The following is a 16,514-nucleotide window of genomic DNA, read 5'->3' on the forward strand; positions in this document are numbered from 1 at the left end:
TGAGGGGCCCTCGATCCATCAAAACTCGGCAGTCAATATCGTGCCGGCAACAGACAGCCGGGAATAAGCAAGCTTGCCACATGTAGTTGGAGACAAGGCTGGTACAAATATTCTTCAATTCCTCTCTAGCTATGTACTTTTGCTTTTTCTTGCTCTATAATCCAACATCGTCAAGACTCGAGGTCGTTGACGGGTAACTCCAGGCTCTCCTGAACAGAACAAAAAACAAAGGGTATCGATGCCTGCTAAGAACAAATTGCAAAGGAAAGAAATGGCGGGTGTAACGTATCAGTCAGAGCAGCGCAAGGCACGCATCATCATCATAGTTCGATGAAGTCCTTTTGCTCAGTGAAATCGAGACCACCAGTCTCATCCTCGCCAATGAACTCGTCAACCTCGTCCGAGTCCACATCATAGTCGTCGATAGACTCCCCATCGTCGTCGCTTGAAACATCCTCCATCTCTACGTCTTCGCTCTTGGAGCTCGACGCTTTGCGAAGGACGCTTGCCCTCTCTCGATGGGGGAGCTTACAACCCCGGATCTTACACGTGCCTGTGTTGCTAAAATCGGGGCACTCAAACACATGCCGCTCGGGGCATTCTGCACCTCCTTCGCAGTAGCCGTAGAAGCCAAAGGAGCGACATACCGGGGCAGCTGTAGACACTTTCACGTGAGCATACTTGCAATCAGACTTGGTGCAGCTATCTCGAGCATAGTGCAAACAGGCTGGGGTGCGCTCGGGGGTGGGGTCATGGGAGAGATCGCAATCATCGCCGTTGGGGCAGCCGCCCAGCAAAAAGTCTTTGCAGATGGCAACCTTGTGGGGGTCGTGGGTATACCGGCACTGGGGGCCTTTGGCGCAGGAGCCTACAAGCATGTTAGATCGTTTCGCTGGGCTTACCGAACACCAATCAGGGTGACTTGGTCCACGGCGTCGGTCGAAGAATATAGAGTTACCCATCATCGAAAACTGTTTGCAAGGCACGTTGACTTTCTTCACGGTGCCAGATTGCCTGGATATGCTGTAAGTCAGCGGTCACACTTGACGGCTCGGGAAGACATACCGCTGGGCCTTGACAACGCCATGCCGATACAGGTTGCCGTTCTTGCTTCTGTAAAACTTGACACCGCCAACCACGGCCATCTTGGGGGTTGCCTTTGCCGAGTTTCCATCGCCTGCGCTGGGATAAGTGACTTCTCCGTCTCCAGTTGAACACGAGCTTGACGCACCGGGAACCTTGACAAGCTTGCTGCCTTGTTTCGTCACGGTGAATTGGATGCCGTCAACGGTGATAACATATTTGCCGGCGGTTTTCTGATGGTTAGCTGTCTCATAGCCTCCATTGTTTGCCATTCGGTTGAGATGACCGATCAACTTGGCGCGCTCTTGTCTGTTTTTCGCGGCGAGTTGCTGTTGCCTAGTTTGTTCCATTGCCTGGCGACGTGACGGTGCTTCCTGCTGGTAGACCGAGGAGTTGATGATCTGAAGATGGCGGTCATTCTTGTGGACCCAAGAACTGGTAGAGGTATCTGATGAAGCTCCGAGATCGTTGACAGATCTACTTGACGGAGAGGCGCCATTCAAAACCAGAGTCCTGTTACGATGGACAGGCCTCGGGGCACCATGGTAACCACGGTACGGATGTCCGCGGTGGGATCCTCGGTAGTACCCTGTATCTTTGGGAAAATCAATATCGGTGCGGCGGGCACTCTTCGAGTCGATGGACATACGGTGCTGGGCTCGGAAGGGCGGGGGAGGGATGAGGCCGGCCTGCTGATTCTTGTGTCGATTAACGCGACTGGCCAGGCGAGCGATCCTCTCCATGACCTCGCGGTCCTCGGCAGAGGTTGACATGTTGTCGGAGGTATCACGTGTAGTGTATATTTCAAGGCTGTGATAATCCGCGGCTAGTACCAGCAAGAGTCGAAAGTTGTACGCAAAAGCAAAGTTGCGGTGATGGTCGAGAATGCGAATTCAAGTGGGATGAAGAGGGAAAGAAATCGGTGCACAGGGCAAGCGGGGAATTGTGGCCCAGCCAAATGGCGCTAAGAGCGGCCAATGGGTTCTCGGGGTTGAGTGGCAACTGCCGCTGCCCTTGCGTCATCAACCGAGCGCGAGACTGATAAGAGCACGAAATATGATGATAAGCCCTGGAAGTTTCAAAGAGTAGCCGTAGTAACCTTTGCTGCGTGGGAGCTTTACTGCGATGTGAAAAAGGCTGTTGCTGGAGAGTCGAGGATAACAAGGCTTGGAGCAACCCGATCCGTTGATCTCGGATCCGCATTTGTCCAGGGATTCCCAGCAGACAAAAGCCGCTAGAACCGCCCCACTTTCATCGCTACCGCTACCACTACAGCAGCGCGTGCTTACCTCAGTGGCTGCCCAGGCAGGTCCTTGAATTCAAGCATCTTCTTTGTCTCGACATTCGAGACCATCAGTTCTTGCGACATCTCACCGCAGGCAGCAAACACGATTATTCCAACTACATCATAAGAAGCCATGGCTGGATTTATCAAGACTGAGGAGCAGAAGCCAGTCAAGGCTGAGCCCGACGCGGCCAACGGCTCGCCGTTCATGGAGGACCTGCTTGACGAGTCGGCCGATCTCGAGTTCTACGACAAGTTTAAAGACTCTGCCGACACGTACGATAGGATGTACCTGGCGCGTCTCCCCAGTTATCTATGGGAAGCTTGGTCGAAACTGGATGACGATGATGAGATCGAAATTGGCAAGATTCGACAGTTCCAGGACAAGGACGGCAAAATGGTTGGTGTCCCTCTACTGCGCTGTCTCTCGCACTTTTATTGACATCTTCTGGTAACAGCAACTCCAGATGCTCCTTCACTCTAATATTCAGCCACATCAAGAACTTCCCAAGGAGTACAATCTCGATGTCCACAACCCCGACGTTCACAACACCTTCGTCTTCACCGAGCAGGATCTAGGCAGCTACGCGGCCAAGAACAAGGAGAGGGCAAAGGCGTTGGCTGCCGGTATCCCGGCTCATCTTTTGCGTCAGCAACAGCAAAAGCAGTCAGGAGAGTCATCGGACCGAGGGAGAAGAAGCGGCCCATATACGCGGAAGGCGATTCCAAGTGAGCAGCCCCGCTCTTTCCTTGTAGTTTTTGTTCCTAACCTTTGTTTGCAGAGAAAACCAGAATTGCTGGCAGAATCAAGCACGAAGTACTTTGCACGCCCGCCGCCAACCCCGAGACCGAAAGATTTCTGTTCTCTCGCACGAAGAAGACGCAAGAAACGAAGAAGGAAGTTAAGGTGTACGAGGCTGGTACCAACCCTCGAGGCTTGTCTGGAGACAAGGAGTGGGCTGGATATCTCGTATGTTTTCTTCGATGGCGCCCTTTAACTTGCCGCATCGCTAACAACCTCACAGAAAGTTACCGAAAAACCCACCAAGGCCAAGAAGATGGAGAACAAGACCGCGCGCTGGCCCGAGAATCAGCTCCTCGATGCCATCGCCGAATGCTTCGGCCGCCACAGGTTCTGGTCTATCAAGGCTATCCGCGCCGTCATCCCACAGCCAGAGGTTTATTTGCGAGAAACTCTCGAGAAGATTGCTGTGCTTCATCGTTCTGGGTCTTTTGCCAACCACTGGGAATTAAAGGCAGAGTACAAGAGCATGCTCAAGACGGCGCAGCCGGAGGACGGTGCGGCCGCTCCACCACCCGATAACAACATTAGCGACGAAGAGGACGAGGACATCAAGATGGAGGATGTGATTTAGGAAAGACATGAACGGTCAAGACGACACGGAGGATTTGTATAAACAGCCCTGGGAGATGGGAACTGGAGAAAGAGGTTTCGATCTTCAACGGCAGCAAAATCTCGCCGTCGCTGCCGCCTCAAGGACGCAAGGCGCCGTCCTTAGGCACGCAAGTATGGGTAGAGAAAAATGAAAACGAGTGATACCCCTGAGGTGAGGAGAAGGAGTGGGTCTGTTTTTTGTCTGCTTTGTACATTAATGCTGAAAGGGCGGGGGAGGGTGACACTTGGGCGTTTGTTGGGTTTGGCAGCGAACAGCTGCATGCCTTTGAACAAGGCAAACACACAGAATAGAGATATCTGGCATGGATAACACCAAGCGTGTGTTATGAAAAGTAACCATGTAATCCAAGTGGGGTCAAAGGCTTTTTGAGTGTGTCTATAAATTGATCAACCCGTTTCCCGCTTTACATGCAGGCCAGGCTTGATTCTGCCGTCATCTCGCATTTGCTGCACATACAACGTCTACTGACTGACTACCTAAAACACCTTGTTTTTTTGTTTCGTTCTGAATGTTTTTCTCTTCACAATACCCAAGAAACTTTCACCGCAACCATATACCCCGCATTTTGTCTGGAGAAAATGGCAGGCATAATCATCCTCGACTTTGACGGCACCATCACGACTGCTGACACGATCAACACCCTGGCTTCATTGCCGACATCTCACCACCCGGGGGAAGTGACGGAGGGGCATGAGAAGCTGTGGGAGGAGATTGTGGAGGGGTATGTGGCTGATCATGCGGAGCACACCAAGAATTATGTGCCCGAGGCCAAAGGGAGGACCACACTGGGGCAGGAGTTGGAGTATCTTGAGAGTTTGAGGGGGCCGGAGGGGGTGTCGATTGGGAGGGTTAGTCGGGGATCACTTTTTGCAAACCTTAAAGAGGAGGACTTTCGGGTGTTTGGGCAGAGGATCGTGGAGAATGGGCGGGGAAGGGAGGGAGAAGAGGAGAGGGTGGTTTTGAGGAGGGGGTTCAAGGAGTTTGTGGGACGGTGTCGAGAGAATGGCTGGGAGATTGGGGTTGTGAGTGTGAATTGGAGTCGGGATTTTATCATGGGGGTTATAAGTGAGCAGTGCGGTGGGTTGGATGGGGTTAAGGTGGTGGCGAATGGGATTAGATACCCAGAGGGGACGATTGAAGGGCCGAAGGAGCTGGGGAGGGAGGTGATGATGACGGCGGGGGATAAATTGAGGGGGATGGAGTTGTTGTCAAAGGAAGGAGGGGAGAGGAAACGGGTGGTGTATTTTGGGGATTCGACCACGGATTTGGCTTGCTTGGTGGAGGCGGATTTGGGGGTTGTGGTTGCTGATGAGGAGGAGGGGAAGTTGTTGGTTACGTTGAGGAGGATTGGGTATGGGGTGCCGCATGTGGGGGGGGAGTATAGGAGAGAAAAAGATGGGAAGAAACAGGGGATGGTGTGGGCGAGGGATTTCGAGGAGCTCATGAGGAGTGGTGTGGTTGAGGGGCTGCGGAGGTGAGGTGGTGATGTTGAAGGTGAAGGTGTCAATAGATAAAATATTCGGCCGTGATGAAAATGCGGGAACTGAATGTTGAAAATGTGTCAATGTCTCACACCACAGTTGGTGTTGAAGGCAACTGGAATGTGAGCCATCCAACTTCCATAATATCTCCCTGCTGCTTCCATGACAAGAAAAACCCTTTCAATGCCTCCACAAAAAGTCCCACAACAACCAAAGAATCTCACCTCGCCATCTCCTTACGGGCTTAATTGTGGGCGTTTGCTCGCTCCTAGCGCCGATAACCGACAAAGGGACCCTATCACTTATCACATCGTCCAACAGTCAGAACAGGCGAAACAACAAGAGCTTCAATGCCTCCCTTGGATGGACACATCATCCACCCAGAATATTCCACCAAAAGCCACATGTTGATACCTCAGACTGCTGCACCTTAATACCTGCCCACGAAGCCAGCGCAGAAACAACCTTCAACTAGCCCACCGCCTCAACCAAACTCCCTTATCTGGGGCAAATCCAACGGCCACACACACACGCACACACACACACACACGCCGTCCGTCATAACACCTTCTCACTTTTTTTTTGGACTTCATGTCACCCCACACATCACCACAACAAACGATAATGTGCTTCCACAAACGCATCCTCTTCGCCTGCAGCCACTACGCCTGGCTCACGACGCCCGAAGCGACGATTCCTTGCGAGGTCGAGAGGAGGTTTCTAAGGGGTGGGATGCCCGAGTCTGATAATGATAACGAGAATGAGACTATGAGTGAGACTGGAGGTGGTTTTGACAAGCAAAATCTGCTGCCGGAGGAGGGGTGTAACCAAATGTGGTCTCATGGGTTTCACACCGTCAAGGTTGGGGAGGATTGCAGAAGTTGTGCGTACAAACGAAGGAGGAAGGAGTCGATGATCGGGGAGGTGAAAGAGGTTATCAAGAGCTTGAGGGTGAACTTGGAGAGGATAACGACGGGTGCGGAGCTGGGGCAGGAAATTGGTGATGAGGAGAACAACAGTTTTGACGAGGAAGATGATTGGGGTTTGACTGTGAGAAGTAAAAATTCTGACTCGACGAGGAATTCAGCCGGGACGACGGGGTTTAAGTTGACGTCTTCGCCTGGGGGGTCGAGTGAGACTACGGGTACGGGTGATACTTCACTGTCACTGGATGGTGAGAGGGATCATGGGTTGGTGAAAGAGCCTCTGCTGGGAAGGGATGACGGTGATGATGATGATGATGGTGAGAGGAAGCACGAAAGGATGGAAGAGGTAAGCTTTGTGTATGACCCCCAGCGGTGCGCCTTGGTGTTTTATCCTGCTGTCGCTGCTGTTGGGGTGTGAGAGTTGAGCAAGGCTGCGGGTTTTTTTTTTTTCGAGAGGACAGGAGGCTAAATGAACGGCAGGCAATCATGAAGAGAAGGGACCAGATGAGAAAGAGTGAGCTATTTGTTGACGGGATGGAGATTGCGTCGACAATACCAGGAAATCTGAGGAGAGAGTGGAGAGAGAAGTGGCGCGAGACGGGTAATTGTGGGTATGAGCATGATTACAATAGGAAGTTGATGACAGGGAGGAGGGAGCCGCTTTTGCCCATGTTGGTTTCTATTCGACGACGGCGGCAGATATTGTTGGGAACTGGGTTTGACAGCTCGGTAAGAAGAGAATAAGGCTTTGGGAGGTGGCGCAACATTGATCATGGTGTGCGCGAAACGGTTTTGCATTGCTGGCGTTCGGTGGAGCGGGTTTTCGTGCTCGAGAAACCTGGATTCCTATATTTCCTATGGTAACTTTTTGGATTTACGGCGTACAAGGGAAAATTTGGCTCGAGCCCATGGACAGGGGTAGGTTGGCAATATATCGACATTTCAATGTCTAATGAAATAATCTTTAAGAAGTGAAGCTATCGCCAAATCCCAAACAGGAAAACAATAAATGATGTGGCCCGTGCACATCCCGCCAAACCGGCGCTGATCCGCCGCTCCACCTGACAAAGCTCGGCACCCAGCTTAAGCTCCATCAGCCCCGAGTCCGCTGCAACCTCCAACCCGCCACCTCTGTTATAACGCGGGGAAGATCACCAATTCGACCGGACTGACCATGCCATGGAGTCCAGGGTCCTCTTCGGCGCCGTCAGGCGGCAAAGACGACATTAAATCAAAACTATCCTCGTGGACCAAACCTATACGCGATCACCTCAGCGAAGGCAGCAACTGGATCGCACCTGTCATCGCCGCTGGTGCGACTGTGGGATTTTGGAGCTTCTACAAGACCTACCTCCGGCGCATCCCCAACAGCGCCCATGTTTCCCCGCGATACTTTCACCGGCGGAGCTTGTTTGGCAAGGTAACTAGTGTTGGGGATGGTGATGGGTTCCACTTGTATCATACACCAGGTGGGCGTTTGGCTGGCTGGGGCTGGCTGAGGACGGTGCCGAAGCTGAAGAAGGAATTGAAGGGGCAGACGGTACTTACTTCCTTGCAGAACGGGGTCTGAATATTTGGCTCATTCTGTGCGTCACAGATCCCCATCCGCATCGCCGGCGTCGACGCCCCCGAAGGCGGTCACTTTGGCCGAACCGCTCAGCCCTTTGCTGCCGAAGCACAAAAGTTTCTGGAGAGCCACATCCTCAACCGCCGAGTCCGCGCCTATGTTTGGAGACGCGACCAATATGACAGAATCGTGGCCACCGTTTATGTCCGACGGCCGCCATTCTTTCAACGAAAAGACGTCTCGATGGAGCTGCTCAAGCAGGGATTCGCAACTACGTACGAGGCCAAGACGGGCGCTGAGTTTGGCGGGCCGTCCAAGGAGATCGAATACAAAGTTGTCGAGGAGGTGGCAAGACAGAAAGGGAAGGGGATGTGGTCCCTTGAGAAGGGAGGCGGGTTTTTCCACCCGAGCAAAAAAGCCCAGGCGATTGAGAGCCCGATGGCATACAAGAGGCGAGTGAAGCTAGCGGAGGAGCAGCAACGCAAGTTGGATCCGTGAATATAGCGGAAGGCATGATGGAACGTTTTGATACCCATAACGAAGATATGTTGGTTCTGTTTCGAACAGAGCTGTTCCGCACAGCGATCACCATGAACCTCTTGCCGTCATTCATCAGAGTGGATTGTGGTTGTTTGATTCTCGCGAAGAAACGGTTGCTACCTCGACCACAACGAAGAGCAAAGCTGGACATGTAGTCAAGAGGTTGTCTTATGCCGGGCTATACTATGCCATCCATGGTTTTATGGCCAGAATCTCATGACAACTGGTAATGTTTGTTTTAGTGCTGTTCATAGCACTGGTGCTCCCCGCCCACAATTGGTAGGTTTGTGGTTGTAGTAGAAACGAATCGACAGGACCAGAGCTTGGCATTGTTTTGCATAAGCCTCCCAATGCGCGTCCGCATCCCGGGTATCAGATCGTGCTTGACAGGCAACGCACGTGTGATCAGCACCGGAGATCTGTCAAGGCGATGGATGAGTGGTTCCGGACGACAGAGTACAGATCTGATAGAGCGGTATAGTAATAATGGTATGCTTATATTTCTGAGGTATAGAAACACTTCCCGCTTTCGATTACCAGGTTGACGGCAGAGCCACTCCGGTGGTCTACGACAGCTGCTGGGTTGCGGCGGTTGAGCTCACCGCCGAAACAACCCAGAAGCTTTCGGAAACACAAGTCGCGCACTAGCTGCCGGCGTGTGCGCAAGAGTTGAGGTGAAGCTTTCCAGATGAGATGACATCGAGCTCTGCAGCACAGTGGATCTTTCAAGATGCAAATCAATACCAACTCATGGCATTTCGAACAAAGGCCATCAAAAAAGACTCCAAAACCACATCGCGATGATGCTCAGTTGTATCTGAGGGATAAAGAAGCGGTTGAGTCAACCAACCCCTGCCAAGCCGCATCTTGATGCATGTCGGCCAATGAGATCGACGGTGCCATGTGGGAGCATCGAACGAACCCCGGGAACCCCCTGAGTCCGGCAGCGTGGAATGGCTCCAGTCGACGGCAGAGGACAAGCAGCGGTTTCCCCTCACCCATCCCGTTGGAATGTGAAAATCTTCCTTTTGTCTCCCAGGACGTAGAGGGGTTGAACAAACAAAACAAATCGGGGGGACACCTAGTGAGGACGACAGCGACACTCTTTTCTCTGCGGTAAACTTCCGGCTTCCATTCGTTCTTTTCTTGTTACATGCAGCCGGTCGGCACCCGAAACTTCAACTGCTCAAGCGACTCCTTACCTCACATTCTTTCGACGTGTTTTTTCTGCGCTCTGTGTTTGCGTTGCCGCTCATTCTGCCCCAATCGAAACCTCACACAGTAAGGGTGCAACCCCTGATCACCACCACAAGACACAAGTCTCTGACAAGAGCACTCGCAACCCAGGGCTTTGCAACCCACGGCCCTACCGTTCGTTTATACCTGGCCAAATTGTCGTCACTCTCAATCGCGATCCGCAGTTACCGATAATCGACGACTGCTACGCTCTATTTGGAGGCGTTGAAACCACCCAACCCACGGTCCACCTCCGACAATCATCTCTGAATAGCAACACGTCCCTTCTCAAAGGCAAAAGAGTGTATGACTCGGAGGCTTCTTTTTCGCCAGCGCGTACTTTTGTTGTTGGGCGGACGGACTGACATCTGACATCTGCTATCCACTGTGGCAGTTCCCCCCACCCTTTCTTTGGGCGGTCCGAAATCCAAATCATCGAGTCGGAAAGCGATCAGCAAAGTCCTAGCAAAACTCTGAGGGTTGCGTTGCTAGAAAATCCGAAGGTTCGTGCATCTGTTCAGTTTTTGCATTTCCCCGCCATCACCATCTTCAAGCACGCCTTCAAGACCCCCAAAACACGGAAGGCAAGGTACCTAGCGTTTTTGCATCAGTGCAGCGTTCAGACCTCTCTCTACCCGGGACCTTCACCTTGACCCTCAGTGACCCTGCAGGAGCAATATCGAGCTGCGCGGGTCCGGTTTCTCAAGAGCGACCTCCGGATATCCACGGGGCTGGCCAGCCTGAGCTTGTTTTTCGCTGGGGAAAAGAGGCGGACAAGTCTCTGGAGACATCTCAAGCTGTGAATGTTATCTCTTGTGAGAACAAGCAGGCTGCTTGATCACTTGCGATCTCATCCACTCACAAGCTGCACTTATCTTTTCTGGAACCTCTTGGGTACCTGGACCTTGCCTGTTGGGGTCTAGCGGGATTGCGCTGGCCAGTAGCAGCGCAACAGCTCAGGTACAGCGAAATTTGAATCCTCCACCCGCAGCAAAGCAACGCAACGGTAGGCGGGGACCAAGTTTGGTTCAGAAAACAGGCTGGCGCCCCAACACCTCCCACCCCAAGCTCCCACTCACATCCTTTTGTCGCGACTTTTGACGTCGTCATTTTGGCTTACCCCGTAGCCTTTTTAATTTTCTAGTTTCCGCCCTTTGTCACGCTCATTCCCGCAACTTATCTTTGACTTACTCTGCGACGACTCCGTTTGCCGCCAATTTCAACCTCCACAATTCCTCTCGCGCTCTCGGCCGGGCCCTCGTGCGACAACCTCATTTAATTTCGACGCGCACCCGATTTCACAACGTCACCGATCGACCCATATACCCGCAACAGCACCTTGATATGGCCCCTCATCCTTGACAGCTTGGACTACCCACCGATTGACCTCGAGCACATCGCCTGCTCGCCGGTCTCCAAGCACATTCTTACTTTTCTTCTTAATTAATACTCAAATCACCAAATCGCTACGAGATGCGGTTACCATCACGGCGGCACCATGCCGCGCCACGACGAATGACCACGACTTCGGTCTTTTTACTTCTCGCCTTGTCGTCATTGTCGAGCGCCATCACATTCACCCCAGCTCCTGCGGCAAACCTCGACTTCTCCAAACTCGGCCGAGTAGCTCTGGCCGGTGACTTCTCGGGGATTTCGCTCTACGAATTCGAGGGGCAGAATGAGAGGCCATACAGCACCAATGGCAGCGAACAGCTCCTCGCGAGGATGCCCAATGGCGCCTTCGCCCCAGTCGCCAACACCGACGCGACGATCAGAACAATGTGCGCCTTCGAGGTCGGCGGACGTACTGTTGTGATGGTTGGCGGGAATTTCACGAGCATTGGAGCGGTTGACTCCGAGGTTCAGCAGTCGCCTGGCATGGCACTTTTCGACCCAGCGACAGCCGAGATTACGCCCTTACCGGGGCTCTCTGGCCAGGTCAATGCAGTGCTGTGCGATCAGCAAGCAAATATTGTGTATGTCGGTGGAAGCTTTGTGGGTGCGAACTCAACCAATGCGATTGCTTGGCAAGGAGAATCACAAACATGGACGAATCTCCCATTTGCGGGGTTTAATGGACCGGTAGCGTCGATAAGCAAGGCGTCCAACGGGAACATCATCTTCGGCGGCAGTTTCACGGGTCTGGGAAATGCGAGTGCTCCTAGCACGCCAGATGGCCAAGTCATCAACCTGTCGACAGCAAGCATTAGCAGCGGTTCTTCGACTTCTACCCAGGGTTTCAGTGATCCGAGGAATATCATTTGCAAGACTGGCGGAGCTGACGGCGCAGGAAGCACCTGGTTGCTCCAGGACGGCACCCCGGGCTTCTGGTCCGCCAAGTTCGGATTCGGATTCCAGCCCACCAAATTACGCCTTTACAACACTCGCCAGGATGGCAGGGGAACACAGACATGGCGGTTCACGGCTCTGCCCATCAACGGGATTATGAACTTCACCTATATCGACCCAGCCACCCAGACAAATAAGAGCTGCACGAGCGAATGCCCACTCAGCAACCACCCGGATCTCAAATTTCAAGATTTCCACTTTGTCAATGTCATTGGCATGAACGAGTTCCGCATCGACATTTCGAGGTTCTACGGCAGTGGTGGGGGTTTGAACGGGATTGAACTGTTCGCGGACGATATCTACTCGTATGCCATCAACGATTTCAACGAGCCAGCATGCGCAGGCGGCGAATTCCCATCGGAAGCGACTATCACTGGACCTTGGACAGCTACGCCTTCTCAACAAAGCACCTCTGAATATCTTACTGCCCGCCTTACTGGACCTATTACTAATACTTCGGCGTCTGTGGTGTTCACTCCGGATATTCGGGAATCCGGCCACTACTCGCTCAACCTTTACACCCCTGGTTGTTTGCAGGACAACACGTGCTCTACCCGTGGCCGTGTCAAGCTTACCGGACAGATGACAGCTGATCGCACCAAGAGTGAGCCAATCGACCTGGATCTCTACCAGACCAACAACTATGACAAGTACGACCAGATTTACTTCGGCGCCGTCGATGCTAGCTCAGGTAGCTTCCGTCCCCGTGTCACCATGACCCCTCTTGCCGGACAGTCCTTGGACGAGATGACGTTTGTCGCACAGCGCATTGGCTTCACCTTGATTAATAGCACAGGTGGTCTGAATGGGCTGTACGAGTACACGCCTGGCAGAGCAGTCAATGCGAGCGATTTCATGAGCTCTGCTTTCAACCGCTTGGGAGCTAGTTTCAGGACCGGCTCCGTCGTTAACGCTCTTGCGACGGCAGGTGACACCACCTATATTGCTGGCAACTTTAGCGCCGGCAATGTTCGAAACATCGTTGCACTGCAGGGCAATGACGCCAACCCCAGACAGCTCGGTGGCACTCTGAATGGCGAGGTCGAGTCGTTGTTTCTTAACGGGACCAACCTCTTTGTGGGTGGCGGTTTTAACGGCACTGTCAGCGGCTCCTCAACTGGGCTAAGCAATGTTGCGGTTTACGATACCTCGAGCCGCACCTGGCGTCCCCTGGGCGCTGGCGTCAACGGAATTGTCCAGCACGTGGTTGGTATGACCATGAACATCACCAGCTCGACACCTGAACTTGTGGTTGCCGTCAATGGAGATTTCGATCAGCTGCGGGCTTTTGGCAACAGTCCGGCTGTTGAGGTGGAGGGGTTTGGCATCTGGGTTCCCTCTCAAGGGAATTGGTTGCAGAACTTGGACCTGCCGGTTGAGTTGATTGAAGGAATATTGTCAGCCTCGATTCTCAACGTTGACAGCGAAACCTCCCTCTATGCCGGCTCGCTTGTCTCCAGGGCTCTTGGCGCCTCGGGAGCCGCGATCCTGGGCGAGGATCTCAGCCGCTTCCCTGTCAAGATCCGCCCTACTCCAACTGCCTCCAGCACCAGTGCTCTGTCGAAGCGAGATGATGCCCTGGCGGATAAGGGTCTGTCGGGCATCGTCACTGGCGTTTTCGACTCTAGCAACAGCAGAAACCTCACCATTCTGGGCGGGCACTTTACTGCTACAGATAGCGACGGTTCCGAAATCCACAATCTCGCCATTATTGATGGCGCTGATGGTGATAAGGTCTCTGGCTTCGGGCAAGAAATCGCCCAGAACTCGACATTTGTCGCCTTGGCTGTGCACGGAGATACTCTATTTGCTGGTGGCAAAGTGAGGGGCAATGTGAACGGTGTCAATGTCAGCGGGCTTATCACCTACAACCTCGCCAGCAAGTCCTTCAACACCCAACCCCAAGCCTTATCTGGCGATAATGGCACAGTTTCTGCTATTGCCGTGCGTGGTACCACTGGCGATGTGTACGTCGGAGGATCCTTTAGATCGGCTGGCTCTTTGGGTTGCAACGGTGTCTGCTTCTATAGCACCGCTTCGTCTCAGTGGATTCAGCCTGGACAGAACATGGCCGGTGCTGTTCACTCGCTGATGTGGATTTCCGACAACATCTTGCTTGCTGGCGGCAACCTCACAGTCAACAACACCGTCTCGACTTTCCTTGCCACCTACAACACCGAAACCCAAACCTGGGACAACTATCCCGGCGCCAGCAACCTTCCTGGCCCAGTCTCGGCCCTCACCAAGGGCAACAACGAGGGCACTCACATCTGGGCTACTGGCATCAATACCAATGGCACAGTCTACCTGGCCAAGTCGGATGGCACCACCTGGCGTTTCGCCGACGAGTCTCTCGAGGCTGGCACAGATATCCGTGGTCTCCAAATATTTTCTCTCACCTCTTCTCACGACAACACTGACCTGATCGATTCCAGCGAGGCTCTGATGCTTACTGGTTCTATCGTCCTTCCCGGCTTCGGCACAGCATCCGCCGTCCTTTTCGACGGTCAAGATTTCAGGCCATATGCCCTCACCAGCAACCGCGGCAACACTGCCGGTACTATTTCCCGCATCTTCACTGAGCACAGCAACTTCTTTGACAAGGGCGGTTCACCACTGCCGCTTGTCTTTGTCGTGCTCATCGGCTTGGGCATCTCCCTGGCGTTGATGCTGTTGATTGTTGTGGCTGGCTTGCTTCTTGATAGGCTACGCAAGAAGCGCGAGGGGTATGTTCCTGCTCCAACATCCATGTATGACCGTGGGAGCGGCATTCAAAGGATACCGCCTCATGAGCTGTTGGAGAACTTGAGCAAGGGCCGGTCAGGGGCTCCTCAGGTTTAGAGAAGGTTTAAAAAGAGAGAAAAGAGTTTCATGCCGCGCATATCTGGGTCTGGGTTTGATGGCGTTACAGCGTTTACAAAAAAGGGGTGCAATACAAAGGGTCCTGATACCACTGGTTTCTTTTTTATTTTCTTTTTGTTTTAAAGACGGGGTTTCAGCATTTGGCGTTTGGAATTTTCGTATTGATGAGCATCACATCATACCAAGGCCGTCTATGAGAGGGGGTACACCATCATGGGAAGGAGGAGAAGGGGGAAGATAATGGTAGGAGGGGGGCAGAGCAAAGTGGGCTTTTATTTCGTTTCTTACCCATCATTTGGCGTTTACGTCCAGATTTGTTTTTGACTTTCGATTCTTTACATCTTACAGTACTTTACCGCCTTTCTCTTGACGAAGCAAATGTCTTGACGATAGCTGTGAGTCGACGGGGAGGGTGGATGAAGGGTTAGCAACGGCTTTTTTCTTTCGATTCTTAATGTTTAACCTTGTAACTATACTACCCACATACCCTACCCTCTCTGTACCATTTTCCCGACGCCAAGAAAAGGAGTGAGATGAAAAGGGGAGGTGGGAGAGAGATAGGAGGGACAGGACAAATTTTGAGGGGAAAGGGAGGGGGAGAACTTATGTGTTATTATATTATTTGGGGCTTTGTAGATAGCTTTTTTGGGTGTGTGGAGGTGAGAGGGGTTAGCTCTGGGAGGAGTAGGAGAGAATAGAAGATGGTGTATCTTACCTGCTTGATGCCTTTGATCAGTGCTTGTGGTCTTGTGTGTGCATTTCAGTATTTACTCGGGATCTCGCCGATGTCTACCATTTGGTCAAGTCTTTGTCGCGCACGTCACCACCTCAATCGACCTACACAGCATCGGTTCCATCGTTTCCACCTTGTGCCATGACTCAAGTGTTAGGCAATTCTGGACAGCTTGTTCTTTTCATTGAAATGTATCACAAAAATGGTTTTCAGCCCTGAAAGAAGGTTGGTCGCTGACCGAGTCATGAAACACAAAATCACTCACCAAACTCCACATCAACAACACCCACAAAGCCCGATTAGCTCAGCTGGTTAGAGCGTCGTACTAATATTGCTCTCTCAGAGTCAATATCAAGTCTATGCGAAGGTCAACAGTTCAATCCTGTTATTGGGCAATTCCACTCTCTTTTGGTAATGAATGTGGGGTGGTGTTGGCTTTTTTGAGTGATGATGTTTAGGGGTTCCCTTGATGTGTTGGGTAAGGTAGCTGGCAGTTGTGAGAGATTACATTGAGGAAGGGGCTTGATGTATGCATTGTTAGCTGCTCCAAGAGCTTTGCTCTGTTGTCTTGCTCAGTTGGTTCAGTTTCTAGTGCTGGTCTTGAATCGGGTAATTGTGACGGGGCAAACTGCAGTCCAACAAGGTGTTGAGGATGGGTGAAATATTTCAATACAGTCTTTGAAGGCAATGGCTAGGTAGGCTTTTATCGAGAGATGGCTGACTTTGTTTGCCGAGTTGTGGAGTTGCCATTGGGGGAGGTTGAACTTGGTGGAAAATGCTGGGATTCTCCCATCATGCTCACACAGAACCTGATGTCTTGATTTAAGCATGGAGCAATAATTGTATCTTGGGTAGCTCTATCCAGGATGGTGGGTTAAAGTGGTAATGTGAGAATGTGGTAATTTGTGAATGTGCTGATGGACACTTGTGTAAATCTATTAAAGAGAACAGGTTTACCGCCTCTCTTCCCGAGAGCAAATAGACATCATGATACGCGTGAACTCAGTTTCTATTATCCTAAAAAAGCAGATTCA

At 52.2% G+C, this 16,514-nt stretch overlaps 7 protein-coding genes and 1 non-coding gene across 8 annotated transcripts; 7 read left to right on the top strand and 1 right to left on the bottom strand.

Annotated features, from left to right (window-relative positions):
- Positions 1–96: 96 nt before the first annotated feature.
- On the bottom strand, positions 97–2,277 carry QC761_117710 (uncharacterized protein). The gene is made up of 4 exons (XM_062875057.1): positions 1,232–2,277; positions 1,066–1,177; positions 959–1,014; positions 97–868 (listed from the first exon to the last, which is right to left on the bottom strand). Exons 1-4 carry the CDS (start codon positions 1,854–1,856, stop codon positions 321–323), a joined length of 1,341 nt encoding a protein of 446 aa, XP_062738286.1. The 5' UTR covers positions 1,857–2,277; the 3' UTR covers positions 97–320.
- On the top strand, positions 1,764–3,744 carry QC761_117720 (uncharacterized protein; the record flags this gene model as incomplete). The annotated part of the gene is made up of 4 exons (XM_062875058.1): positions 1,764–2,768; positions 2,827–3,097; positions 3,151–3,338; positions 3,394–3,744. Exons 1-4 carry the CDS (start codon positions 2,502–2,504, stop codon positions 3,742–3,744), a joined length of 1,077 nt encoding a protein of 358 aa, XP_062738287.1. The 5' UTR covers positions 1,764–2,501.
- A 449-nt stretch (positions 3,745–4,193) lies between these two features.
- QC761_117730 (uncharacterized protein) lies at positions 4,194–5,264 on the top strand (the record flags this gene model as incomplete). The annotated part of the gene is made up of 1 exon (XM_062875059.1): positions 4,194–5,264. One exon carries the CDS (start codon positions 4,194–4,196, stop codon positions 5,262–5,264), a length of 1,071 nt encoding a protein of 356 aa, XP_062738288.1.
- Positions 5,265–5,858: 594 nt separating this feature from the next.
- Positions 5,859–7,143, top strand: LCL3_1 (putative endonuclease lcl3; the record flags this gene model as incomplete). The annotated part of the gene is made up of 2 exons (XM_062875060.1): positions 5,859–6,539; positions 6,674–7,143. 2 exons carry the CDS (start codon positions 5,859–5,861, stop codon positions 6,935–6,937), a joined length of 945 nt encoding a protein of 314 aa, XP_062738289.1. The 3' UTR covers positions 6,938–7,143.
- A 113-nt stretch (positions 7,144–7,256) lies between these two features.
- Positions 7,257–8,342, top strand: LCL3_2 (putative endonuclease lcl3). The gene is made up of 2 exons (XM_062875061.1): positions 7,257–7,733; positions 7,791–8,342. The coding sequence occupies exons 1-2, from the start codon at positions 7,368–7,370 to the stop codon at positions 8,256–8,258; spliced, it is 834 nt and encodes a 277-aa protein (XP_062738290.1). The 5' UTR covers positions 7,257–7,367; the 3' UTR covers positions 8,259–8,342.
- Positions 8,343–9,453: 1,111 nt separating this feature from the next.
- Positions 9,454–10,722, top strand: QC761_0020140 (uncharacterized protein; the record flags this gene model as incomplete). Its single annotated transcript, XM_062872065.1, has 3 exons — positions 9,454–9,518; positions 9,931–10,039; positions 10,681–10,722. The coding sequence occupies 3 exons, from the start codon at positions 9,454–9,456 to the stop codon at positions 10,720–10,722; spliced, it is 216 nt and encodes a 71-aa protein (XP_062738291.1).
- A 287-nt stretch (positions 10,723–11,009) lies between these two features.
- On the top strand, positions 11,010–14,726 carry QC761_117750 (uncharacterized protein; the record flags this gene model as incomplete). The annotated part of the gene is made up of 1 exon (XM_062875062.1): positions 11,010–14,726. One exon carries the CDS (start codon positions 11,010–11,012, stop codon positions 14,724–14,726), a length of 3,717 nt encoding a protein of 1,238 aa, XP_062738292.1.
- A 1,047-nt stretch (positions 14,727–15,773) lies between these two features.
- On the top strand, positions 15,774–15,875 carry QC761_0020160. The gene has a single exon. It is a non-coding gene; the product is annotated as a tRNA-Ile (tRNA).
- The last annotated feature ends 639 nt before the right edge of the window (positions 15,876–16,514 follow it).

The sequence above is a fragment of the Podospora bellae-mahoneyi genome, assembly GCF_035222275.1.
Source record: "Podospora bellae-mahoneyi strain CBS 112042 chromosome 1 map unlocalized CBS112042p_1, whole genome shotgun sequence".
NCBI lineage: Eukaryota > Fungi > Ascomycota > Sordariomycetes > Sordariales > Podosporaceae > Podospora > Podospora bellae-mahoneyi.

Coding starts and splice junctions, on each gene's coding strand:
- QC761_117710 (XM_062875057.1), bottom strand. CDS start 1,856: ATGTCAACCTCTGCCGAGGACCGCGAGGTCATGGAGAGGATCGCTCGC. Junction 1,178..1,231: donor CAAGCTTGTCAAGGTTCCCG/GTGCGTCAAGCT, acceptor ATCCCAGCGCAG/GCGATGGAAACTCGGCAAAG. Junction 1,015..1,065: donor GGCGTTGTCAAGGCCCAGCG/GTATGTCTTCCC, acceptor CAGCATATCCAG/GCAATCTGGCACCGTGAAGA.
- LCL3_2 (XM_062875061.1), top strand. CDS start 7,368: ATGCCATGGAGTCCAGGGTCCTCTTCGGCGCCGTCAGGCGGCAAAGAC. Junction 7,734..7,790: donor AGGAATTGAAGGGGCAGACG/GTACTTACTTCC, acceptor TGTGCGTCACAG/ATCCCCATCCGCATCGCCGG.